The sequence below is a fragment of the Tuber melanosporum genome (genome assembly GCF_000151645.1).
Source record: "Tuber melanosporum whole genome shotgun sequence assembly, scaffold_49, strain Mel28".
Lineage (NCBI taxonomy): Eukaryota > Fungi > Ascomycota > Pezizomycetes > Pezizales > Tuberaceae > Tuber > Tuber melanosporum.
In genome coordinates this window covers 378,663-390,364 of record NW_003299094.1, presented here as the reverse complement: position 1 = coordinate 390,364, position 11,702 = coordinate 378,663, and the positions used below count along the sequence as shown (strand labels likewise).

Genomic DNA, 11,702 nt, shown 5'->3' with positions numbered 1-11,702 from the left:
CATCTTTTGTAATCCTTTAAGTATAGAGTATCCAACAATCTGGCCATGCTTAGCCAATGATGTTGTTCAGCCTCATGGTGTTGACATTTTGATGAATTTCCGTGTTGTTGATATTTACTAGAATATTTGGACGCGATGTATACTTTATGAATTCCCCTATTTTTTTACTTAATAATACTATAGTATACACTAACTATTCTACTATGCCTATTCAGATTCACTCTTGCCCAAAATGCACCCCTGTGCGCCACCATGCAAGCCCGGTCCAATTCACAAACGTCACGACACGACGAGTATATGGATTTCTCCTGTGGTCTCTAGTCAAATAAACTTGATGTTTTAGCAAAAATTGAGTTTTCAGGGATATTTTATATGGCTGCGTGCCAAACAGGGCCTTGATTATTCTCTTTGAAACCGCTATTCAGATATCTCTCTATTCTACGGCATTCTGCATTCTCCTGCATCTCTGGGAAACCCCCGACACACTCGCTCCCCGCTGATAGCAGAATCCGAACTTACCGTCTCATCTGCCGGAATTTTCCCCATGTCCGATTCGATACAGCGGCCCCCACGGGGGGACATATGACCCAGCCATGCGACGCGCATACCGGTACGGCAGGGTACAGTACCGCATTCTTGAGGAAGTAAAAGCATCTGGCTCACAGGTTGGGCAAAGTATGGAATAAAAATGGATGTATGGAGGGCGGGTGTCTATTGAAGTTGGTTAGGGAGCCAAGTATCCCCACCAAGCTCCACTGACGTCATATCGCAGATTCGGTGGAGTAGCCTGAAGGAACGAAACCTTCGATGGCCCCTCGACACCAGTCGAGGCACAAAATCAAAGCAAGATCAACGGGATCAAGTCTCGGATCCTCATCTACATATTATACTCGAGTGACTTTTTATTTTTTTCTGAGCGAATGACACAAGTTTCCACCAACCGCGTCCACTCTTCTGTTTACTAGAGCTCCTCGGAACCGGCGAGCTTTGCGCTCTGACTCCCAAAACCTTGCGTGGTAGGAATGTCGTGCTTGTCACTCTACAGGCCCATCTCAGAGGAGACGAGACGAGGCGAACACCTTAAAATAAGCCTATCGCAGCGGAAATTCCGGAGCCGCTGATTCAAGGTGCCACTGTTTATCACCAAGTATCGGTAAACGATTACCTGCAAGCCCCCCCCTCCGCGCACCCCACACTGACCCCCTCAACTAGCTACAACCCTCTATTCCTCCATTAGACGGTGCAGGTACTCCTACCCTATATACCGGTATCCTATCTTGCCTCATCCTCCGTCTCCTCCCCCAACCCTTGATACCACCCTCTTCAGCTCCGAGAGAAGTTCTCAGCCATATATTATTCCCGGCATATCTTCGAGAGGTATCCTCGAGCGGTTGTGTGAGCGGCGACGCTCAAGTCATTCCTGCTGCGCTCCTCTTAGCTACTACTGGGTCTGGACCGGACCATTTTTATCCCCTCTCACCACTCTGCCCTCCTGCTTGCGCAAGCTCCTTCCCTTTGTTTTGGGAAGGGAAAGAAAAATTCAAGGAACCTACCACCCAAAAAGAGAGCCAATCAAAATCCCGGGGTAAATCTTGGATAGAGTCTTCTCTGAATATTCATACCACCCTTTTGCCCCGCTTCTCTCTCTCTCTCTCTTGCCCTTTTTTCTTTCCCTTCTGCCCTTTTCCATTTTGCCCTTAAACACCTGTTCTCTCTCCCTCACTTTTTCTTTGGGTTCACTTGAATTTAGTATCCCTCTCAACAATGGCAGACCCTCGACTCAGTTCATTTGCCAGCGCCTCTCGGAAGAGTAAGAGTTATTCTTCTTCGCAAGAGCCCGCCCAATCTCCTAATAACCAATCGCCCTTAAAAATCCCGATTCCTCGGCTCCGAAGGTCGAGCATTGCTGGAGGGGAAGAAGGCAACAATGGCTCTGGAGGTGGGAGTGACAAACATAGGGTATCTCACGCTTGTGAGCCCTGTCGACAGCGAAAAACAAAGGTTCGCCTTCACAGCCCTCAACCTGGCCTGTCAGATCAATGCTTGATTTCATTCAATCTTGGATGTTCTGAGCTAGGCGCTGACGGTTTATCGCAAATCTCCAACACGCCGATGTAAACAGTGCAGTGGCGAACGGTACGGAAATCTTAAATATTCTCCGGGCCCAGCTATCATTGCTGACTTAAGCCCTGGTACAGACCAACTTGCAAGCATTGTCAAGACTTCAAATATAATTGTTATTATGCGGATGGGAAGCGAGACAGGGCCAAAAAGTTTGGATTTCTTGCTCAGCTTGTTTAATTAGAGGCGAATATTTTTCATTGACCTTTTCCTAGCGAGATGATTATGCTGAAAAAAAGAGTTGAAATTTACGAAACCCTTCTGGATCAATTAAAAGGCCAGGTGGACAACGCTGGACAGTTGGCGGTCCAAAGGGCCTTGCAAGAGGTTGGTGCATGTTTCGAGGAAGGGATTTACTTGCTTTTCATAACCGCTCACCATATTTTCTTGGCATCGCAGTCCCCCGAAGTTGAACAATATCGATCCACTGTGAAGAATCGTGATGGGGAATCTCTTGTTACGGCAGATATTTGCTCTACTGGCTCCGTCGACCGCATACGCCAGGATCCTAATCCTGCTGATAATACCTACCCAACTGGCTACATGGGCAAAAACAGCGAAGTGGCATGGATTCAACGAATAGTTCAACAACTCTCCAGCGAGGCTAATAAGAGTTCCTCCATCGAAAGCTCGCCTCCAGGGGGTGCAATAACTTCTACATCAGGTATTACCGCGACGAGCGGTTCCCGATCAACTTCGGTTTCTAGTATATCTGGACTTTCAACTAAAAGACAGACTTTGGAGTCAATAGCTCACGGGACGAAGGGTGATGAGGACTACAAATTTGAAACCCCCACCTACCACCTAGACGACCTGTCGGTCTCGATCGTCGGAGGCGACATCAATCCGTTTTACCTTCCCCCGAAGGATATAGCCGACCAGCTATTAGGTGCCTTCTTTGAAACAGTTTATCCAACATTTCCGATTGTGTTGAAGGGGCTTTTCATGGCCCAGTATGACGCCTTTTTCCAATGGTTCTTCCCCCCGGGAAGTTCGAAGCGCTGGTTGGCCATGCTTAATTTGATGTTTGCCATTAGTGCTCTCTATGGGAGGCTTATCAACGCTGAATGGAAAGGGGAGTCGGAACTGGAACACCTGCGGTACTTTGCTCGGGCGCGAGTACTGAGCCTGGATGAGGGCAGTATGTTTGAGGTTCCGGATTTGCAGCAGGTCCAAGTTGTGGGCCTAGCAGGAATCTATTTGATTGCTAGTAATCAGACAAACCGGTATCTATTCACTCATGTCCCCCTGAGTCGAGCGTCGCTAGGAAATCTTGTGGGATCAGATGGTTTATCATTTGCCGTCATGACCATACCGCGTCGTATACTCCTCTTCTTCGTTCTTCAGGTATGGCTGACTAAACGCATCTGGACATACCAGCGCATGGAATGTTGTTGGTCTGGCTGTGCGCTACGCGCAAACCCTAGGCTTGAACCTGCGCAACGATGTTCCAGAATTTGATGAAGTAGAGAAAGAAATGAGAGTTCGAATGTGGTACACACTGTACTCTCTCGATCATTTGCTATGCACTATGACGGGACGACCAGCTTGTATCCAGAACAAGGATTGCAGTGTACCTATGCCAAGGCCTGTTGAGCAGGAGCAGTATCTATCTGAAGAGGCTTTCGGTTCGGAACTTAGGAGGTACTCCCCAAGTCATGACCCCCCCGACCCCTTCGTCCAACACATCAAGGTTTCCCCTACCACATTTCAATCTCGACATATTTGCTTCAACTCCCAACTCATTGTCTTCTAGGGCCACCGCCACCACCAACGAGCAAGGCCCGTCGATGCCCCTCCATATTCCTCCCATTATCCCCGAATATCCCGCCACGTATTTCATAGAGCACACTAAACTCAACCAGATAACATCGGATGTACTTTCTCAACTGTACCGCCCTGCCACTAAAAGTCGGAGCTGGAGTGACATCCAGGGAATCATATCAGCACTGGAATTAAAGGTTATGAAATGGCGAGCAGACCTCCCTCTGCTCTTGGATTTCGGTAAAAGGCACAGAGAGCAAACTTATTGTCGACAGGTAAGGTCGGATATATGCCTTGACTATGAAAGCTAGCGTATCTGACCCTACGCCAGAGGATGGCTTTGGCATTTCAGTATCAGTATATCCGCATAATTATCAATCGACCTTGTCTTTGTCGGCTAGATTCTCGGATACCTAACGAATCCAAGCGCTCGCGTGGGTTTAACCGGTCTGCGGCTGCCGCTTGTGTTGAGGCCGCTCGTGAGATGATAGCGCTCCTCCCTGATGAACCGAATCCCGTCGGTCTGATAAGTAGATCCCCTTGGTGGTGTCTCTTACATTATTTGGTGTCCGCTGGAACTGTTTTGATTGTGGAGATCGCTATGCGGGCAGAGCATAACCCCCAACAGGCGGATGGGTTGTTGAAAGATTCAAAGAAGGTGATTTCGTGGTTAAGGGCCATGGGAACGAATAATCTTGGAGCAGAGAGATCTTGCACTGTACTTTCGAAATTGCTTATTGTGGCGGCACCTAAGATCGGAGGTGATACATCAGATGTACAGAGAGACTTTCCTCCTTCGAAAAGAAGAAGCAAAGATGACGACAACTATTCCAGGGCCCACCGCAAGGCCCCGGAAAACCACGCAGGAGGAGCAAGTAGGGAAGGGGAAGGGGAAGGAGACTATAGTCACCACCACCATCAGGAACAATCTCACAACGATATGAGAGGCCAAATGGGGAACAACCAAGGGCAACCGCTTGGGGATTTCCCGGATATATTTCGTGGTCTACTTACAGATCCATTTCCATTTGCTGGGATGCCTATTCACACGAACTTCGATAACCCGATTGCTATGCAGGAGGCCCCGCCCCATTTCATGCAACAAAACCGCGACCAGGAGAGCCTCACCCCTAATCAGGACAATTGCCCCGATATGATGCAGAGCATCCAGACCCCGCACACGAGCATGATGTTTCCTACCCCTGAGCAGTTACAAAGGCTGTCAGTTTCTGCCAAGGAGGAAGAGGAAGAGGAAGAGGCGCACCAGCAGCAGGAGAAGCGACAGAGGAGAAAACAGTCTCAGGGGGTGGGCCAAATCTCGCTACCTCCACGGTTCCCACCTCACTGGGTTCCTTCGCCTCCCATCCATCCCCTGCCCCGATCACACTCTCAGGGAAGCGGTGAGCCATTTTCGATGGCCGGGTTGGCTCACTCGTTTAGGGACTCTGGTCATGGCTCCCAAACAACGAGGGCCAGTTATGAAGACATCTCCTCCTCCAGTGGGAGCAATAACGCAGGACAGCGGAGGGTTGGGTGACCGACTCGTTGAAAAATGGAATGTTCGGGCACGCATACACACTCTCTCTTTCAGAGAAAAGTGCCTCTCACAATCCATCAACCAATTGACTCACCCTCCTTTACACACACATGCTGTAAATTTACACGCTTTTTTTCTGTACGTTCCTTTTCCTTTCTTCGTTCCTTCGCTTAACAAGGGATCGTTTTCACTTTTGTATTGTCATCATCATTTGGCTCGATGCAACAGGGAGTATATTTTGGATTATTTAAGAAAAAGGGGAAATAGAAATGATAGCTGGACTTTTTTTCCCTTTCTACGAGTACTACTTATCATGTTTAGTTTACTTTATTGCGTGCTTTTTCTTTCCCTCTTTCCTCCCTCTGATCACCATAACCCCGCGAGATTTGAAACAATAAGTATTGTTTTGGGGGAGGATTCCCCCTTTTTTCTTGGACGAAAAAAAAAAACCCTAACATTCCTTCAAGCTCCTATATTCCTCCGATTCACAATGGCTCGTATTTTCTTTACGTGTCCTTAATTTACCAAACCCTGTCTCCTTTTCCTTCTTTTCGTTCCGCCCCCCCTTCTTTTTTTCACTACGGTAAAATCTCAAATAATTGGACCGTGTGCTATGTCGTTCGAGTTGCCTCCTCCGGTAAGGTTGAGTATTGCTATTATTATTATTTGTCCTCCAGAGGGGCTGAACGGCGGACCTTTATTGCTGCGCTTTTCGCCTTTTCCAAAGAATGAAATTCTGGACTACCTACCGTAGCACATTATCCAACTATTTGAGTCTCTGCTCTATTCCCCCTTACGTAGCGAGCTGTTGTCAGGTGGAAGTATGGAACACGTACAAGTAGAGTATTGTAGTGAATAGGAACGATGATTTGTCTGGCCCTTGAGCGGCGGCGTTGTTTTCTCCTCTCTTCACATCTCCGTATCCCGTTCCATTCAATCGGTTTTCCTTTTCCTGTTTCCTTTGTCTATTTTCCATTCCTGTAACCCCTCAAGTAGTAAGCAAGCTAAGCGTAAGTAGCGTATTTAAAAAAAAACACGATAACAGCTTCACCTCCAGTTTGCGTAGCGCTTTCGGGGCTGAGAGGGGGACATGGGATCATCGGTGTGTGACTGAACTGGATGTTTTACACCGGTACCAACCCAGGTCACGGTAGCGGCTCGACTGCAGACGGCGTACGATAGGAGCGAACCTTTTCAATAGAGTGAACCTTTTCAATAGAGTGAACCTTTTCAATACCATGCTCTTGGCGAAAAAACCTTCCAGATACCATTGACCGAGAAATATACCATCGAAAAAGTGAAACCCCCGGACAGAACCACATTGAATTGCTAGAAAACAAAATTAGAAAAATATTAGCAGGTCTCAAGTAGTTCTGGATTTTTTATAAGATTTTTTACATTGATAGATGAATAGATAGCTCTACTCTTATCCTAATATCACAAGTCCCACGCCAAGGAGCCAAGCATTATACCAATTTGTGCCAGGGCTCGTCGCCATGGTGTGCGACTAACCCTGATACGAGTACCTGTACTGTTGCATTTGACGAAGTAGATATTAGATTGTCTATCGTATTGCGGATCTTTAATTCCCGGGCCTTCGGGCCGCTTGAGTTATCAAAGACGGCAGTGCAGTGCAGTACTGTAACCGGTCGCAATCGCAATTTTGATACATAATGCCACTTTAGCCACTTTATAACCTCATAAATTTGGATCTTCACAAGGGTAGCTCTATTCAAAACTTCGAAATTCAATATGGGAACACAGTACGAGGGGGGGGAAAGAAGTAGTGCGACACAGTAGCAACCGCTTCCCACAAGATCGCAACTCTACTCCCAACCCCCATTACTACAATACTCACTATATCCTCCACCACCTGCCAAACCATTTCAGAAAAGCACTATGAGGGTAAAGGGAACCCGCAGAAGTGAGCGTAAGTAGTTTAATTAAATGAGTATGTACATAAAGTTGAAATAATAATAAAATTAAATGATTTAGCGATTAGTCCACGAAATCTTGAGTGGTGGCGATCGTTGACGAAGAAGTAACAGCGCTTCAAGCGGGAAACCACGCGTGATGACCAGATCCGTATTATTGCTCTCCGAGAAATAGCGGAGTGGTCTTTCAGAAAGATAGCTGCCGAATTTGAGGAAAAAAGAGGCCTTAAAGTTCACCATAGTACCTGTGCTCGTATCTATCAACGGTATCAGAAAACAGGTAGTCCTTCCAACTACCAGCGAACAGGAAGACCTCCAATCTTCCAGGAGTCTGATCTACTTGATCTAAAGTCTTTTATTAAAGAAAATAAAAGAAATAGAAGACTCTCTTGGGAGGATATTAAAGAAGAGAAGGGATTAAAGGTATCATCCAGGACAATTAGGAAGGCAGCTAAGAGTCTTAATTTAAATAAAAAAAAACCACGCAAGAAGTAAGTACTTTAATGAAGATTCAAGTGTTTACATAACTAAAAGATATTTTGGATGGGGATTGCGCCCTAAAAATATACCAATTAAATTTGGTTGGTGTTTGAGAAAAAGAGCATGGAAATTGAGAGACTGGTCCAGAATCATATGGACTGATGAAACCTCATTCTCTACAGCTGGATTTGGGCAGAGAGGATAGGTGATAAGAGAACCTTCTGAGGAATATGATCAGGATTGCATTGATGAGGTCTGGGAGTCAGGAAGGGAGACAGTTATAGTATGGGGAGCCTTTTGTGGGAATTTGAGGTCAAAGCTAGTGGTAGTACTAGGAAAGGTTAAAGTGGATTCTTATGAGTATACTAAGTATATTCTGGATCCAGTTTTAATTCCTTTCTGGCATGAGTGTTATGAGAGATTTGGTTGGACTAGGGTTGTTGAAGATGGTGCACCAGGGTATAAAGGGTAGGTTCTACCTCCTTATAATTATTGTATTTTCTGTTTTTTGATATAGAAATACTTACTTAAGAATATAAACTAACTACTAGTTTAATTATAGATATTCTACAAAGTGTAGAAAAAGGAATAGGGTGGATATATTGCCCTGGCCACCACAGTCACCAGACCTGAACTTAATTGAAAATATTTGGGGAGATATGGAAACTTACTTGGGGAAAAGGTATGGAAGAGTTGCAAGTAAGGAAGAGCTAATCAGAGCTGTGGAGGAAGCATGGAAAGCTATTCCTGATGGAAGGTTTGTGGATCTTTGCAGAAGTATGCCAAAGCGGGTAAGAGAGGTTATTAGAAGAAAAGGGCACCAAACTCATTATTGATTTATGATTTTCTTTTTATTTTACTTTAAGGAAATACTACATTTTTTAATTTTATCTCCTTTACTTATTTTATTTATTGAATGTGGTTGTGGAAAATGGTAGTACTATATGTTGTTGATATTGTTTCCGTATGGGAATTTGTGTTGCACGGGTATCGCATTACTTTCTTCCCCCCCCTAGTACAGTACTGTAAAGTACTGTGCTGTACAGTCGTGTCTGGAAAGTAATGATACCCTTCTACGGCAACCACAACCACCACCATTGATGAAATCAACCATAGAAAAAATCAAAGTAGAAACTCAATTAAAAGAAAACTGAAAGTAGATACAATAGGCTTTCAAAAAATCCTACTACCACTTTATATAACCTCCTTCTGCATCCAATACAGCCTGAATTCTCTCTGGCATCCTAACTATCCACCTATCCACTGTCTCCTGAGGAATTAAATCCCACTCTTCCTTTGCTGCCAGAAATTATTCAGCAGTACTGTGGGATGTTCTTTCCAATCTGGAGAATTGCTTTCTGATAGCTCTTTTGAGAAGTGCTCAAGAATTGTCAATTGGATTGAGATCTGGGGAGTTGGGTAGCCAAGGCAATTTCTGATAACTAGAGTCTGAGTGCAATTTCAGATTTTCTGCACCACCATGCCATGAGGTATTATCTGCAGCTAGGTAGATGCCTTTAGAAGATCTATCAAGACCTTCTATAAAAGGGATGAGGTAAGGCTAGTGGATCTCAATTGCATATTGGGAGGAATTAAGGCCAAGTCTATCTCTTTTGCTAGTCCTTTCCTCCTCAGTCTTCTTCCTCACAAGAATTAACTCAGTCCTGCCATCCTTCATTATTGCAGTATAGACCCCAATGCTAGTCCTTCCCGACTTAAAGCTAGGCTTTAAGATTTTTTCCTCCAACACTTCACCAACTCTTATCTTGACCTTCCTCCTAATAGGATTTGGATCATAGATAATTGTAACTTCATCAACAAAGACCACCCAATTCCATGCCCTCCTCCAATTCCTCCTTCTCCTAGCAAACTCCTTTCTCTTCTCCTTCTGTCCTTTCCTCCAGAAAGGGTTTTTCCTTGGTATTAAAGGCTTAAAACTAGCATCTGATATGATTTTATCTATACTGGTCTTACCAAGACCAATATTTACTTTTTGGGTGATCTTGCATAACACTAAATGAGGCTCGGCATCTATAATAGCCTCTACTACTCTTCTTTTGGTATTGGTAATATTTGTTAGATGGCCAGGCTTGAAAGCATAGTGGATATCTCCACCTCTTTCTTTGGCTCTAGTCATAACCTTTTGAATAGTTGCCTTAAAGACTCCCAAAGCCTTTGAAATTTTATAATATCCCATATCTGTATGCTTATACAGGGTACATATTTCTTGATTCCAATCTTCATTTTCTCTCCTGACATATAGTAGAGCCATAGTAGTTGATGGAAAGTGGGGGTAATTGTATTACGCCGTTGATTCGCTGGGGTATTATTACTTTCCAGATACAACTGTAAAGTACCCACACCTGTATGCCAGCATCCCAGAATCTAATTAAATTTATCTTCACAAATGTGCAGATACTCGATAGGTTTGACTAGGACCAATTCCTCATACTATAAACCCCACAACTACTGACTTTGATGGAAAATTTCAACTTGAAATGATAACTAGAAATATGATTTTTAAAATCACTTTTTTTCCTCAGTCTTCCTGATTGTATATTGGAACATATTCACAGAAGCATTCCTTTTAGCCTTCTGGCTGGCAATGTACTCGTAGAGGCGGAGACCTTTAGTATTTAAATAGGAATGAGGATGGGAGAGACTTACATGTGAAAAAAGAGAGATTTGCTTCATAATTAGTACAAGAAATTATGGTGTACGAATGGATAACTGTGAACCAGTTTTTGTTAGATTTTTTACACCAATATAGCCCATAAAATAGAAGTCCAAACAAAAGAAAAAGTTTGCAGAAATATGCAGAAGGTTTTTAATAGTAAGTTGACAATTTTTATAATTAACAAACCTTATATTTTAGATATTCAACATCTTTAAGATATGTCTAATGGTTGGAGTAAAGAAGTGAATCTGCCAATACTGTTCTGCAAGCTAAAAAAATCTGGAAGACCTAAAAAAGAAGTTCAAAGTACTGATTTGAGCCAAGGTTTTAGTGTAGAAGTAGATGGTAAGTAGTATCAAGTCTTCAATGAAACTGTTATCAAAACTCGATAATATAAATAAATATTAACTATAAAGTATAAATAAAATTAGAAGTCTATGAGATCTAGTAGAGTATAGAAAAGAAGAGCAATATTGCTTGTTGGTAAACTATTCAGAGATGTGAAAAGTATGTAGAAGCTTCAAGAACTCTAGAAGAGATTAAAGTTTAAACACTTTGATATTAGATATAATAGCTTTCATAGTTAGCTCAATCGCTTTAATAGCACTCTTACTTATTTTTTAAATATTGTCAATAACTTCCTGTTTCTATAATTTAGACTATATATATCTTACTTCAATCAATACTACTTTTGTTAAATTAAATAAATTTAACAGTAAAGGTTACTAATACCACCCAGTTTTATGTTTTTTTCCCTCTTGTACTACCCATTCCTCCCATACTACCTTTTTATTATATAATATCAAGTCAATTAGATAGCCAAGAGAATTAATAGATGTTTTTTTATAATAATTGTAACTATGATAGTACCTGACAACTCTCTCTTATGCTCTCCTTCTAGCCTATTGGTATTCTACCAACTCTTTCACTCCATCTCTTCCTCCTACTCCATCTCTCTTTAGCTTTCCCCAAATTATACTCACTGTTCCCTCTGAAATTGCGCTTTCTCTTTTCTTGTCTTTCTCTCTGGGCCGTCTCTTCTCTCACTACTTAGGCCTCCACTCTTCCTAAGCCTCTACTACTCTCTCTAAGCTTCCAGTACTCTTCCTGAGCCCTCAGCTGTTACTCTTAGGCTCTGCTCTTTCTGGCCCTCTGGTACTTTTTCCTGCCCTTCAGTGCTCACTCTTAA

At 43.4% G+C, this 11,702-nt stretch overlaps 1 protein-coding gene; it reads left to right on the top strand.

The window, feature by feature from the left end:
• Window positions 1–2,340: 2,340 nt before the first annotated feature.
• Window positions 2,341–5,573, top strand: GSTUM_00008634001 (uncharacterized protein; the record flags this gene model as incomplete). XM_002840175.2 has 5 exons in its annotated part: window positions 2,341–2,734; window positions 2,873–3,347; window positions 3,502–3,814; window positions 3,900–4,152; window positions 4,197–5,573. The coding sequence occupies 5 exons, from the start codon at window positions 2,341–2,343 to the stop codon at window positions 5,420–5,422; spliced, it is 2,661 nt and encodes an 886-aa protein (XP_002840221.1). The 3' UTR covers window positions 5,423–5,573.
• Window positions 5,574–11,702: the final 6,129 nt, after the last annotated feature.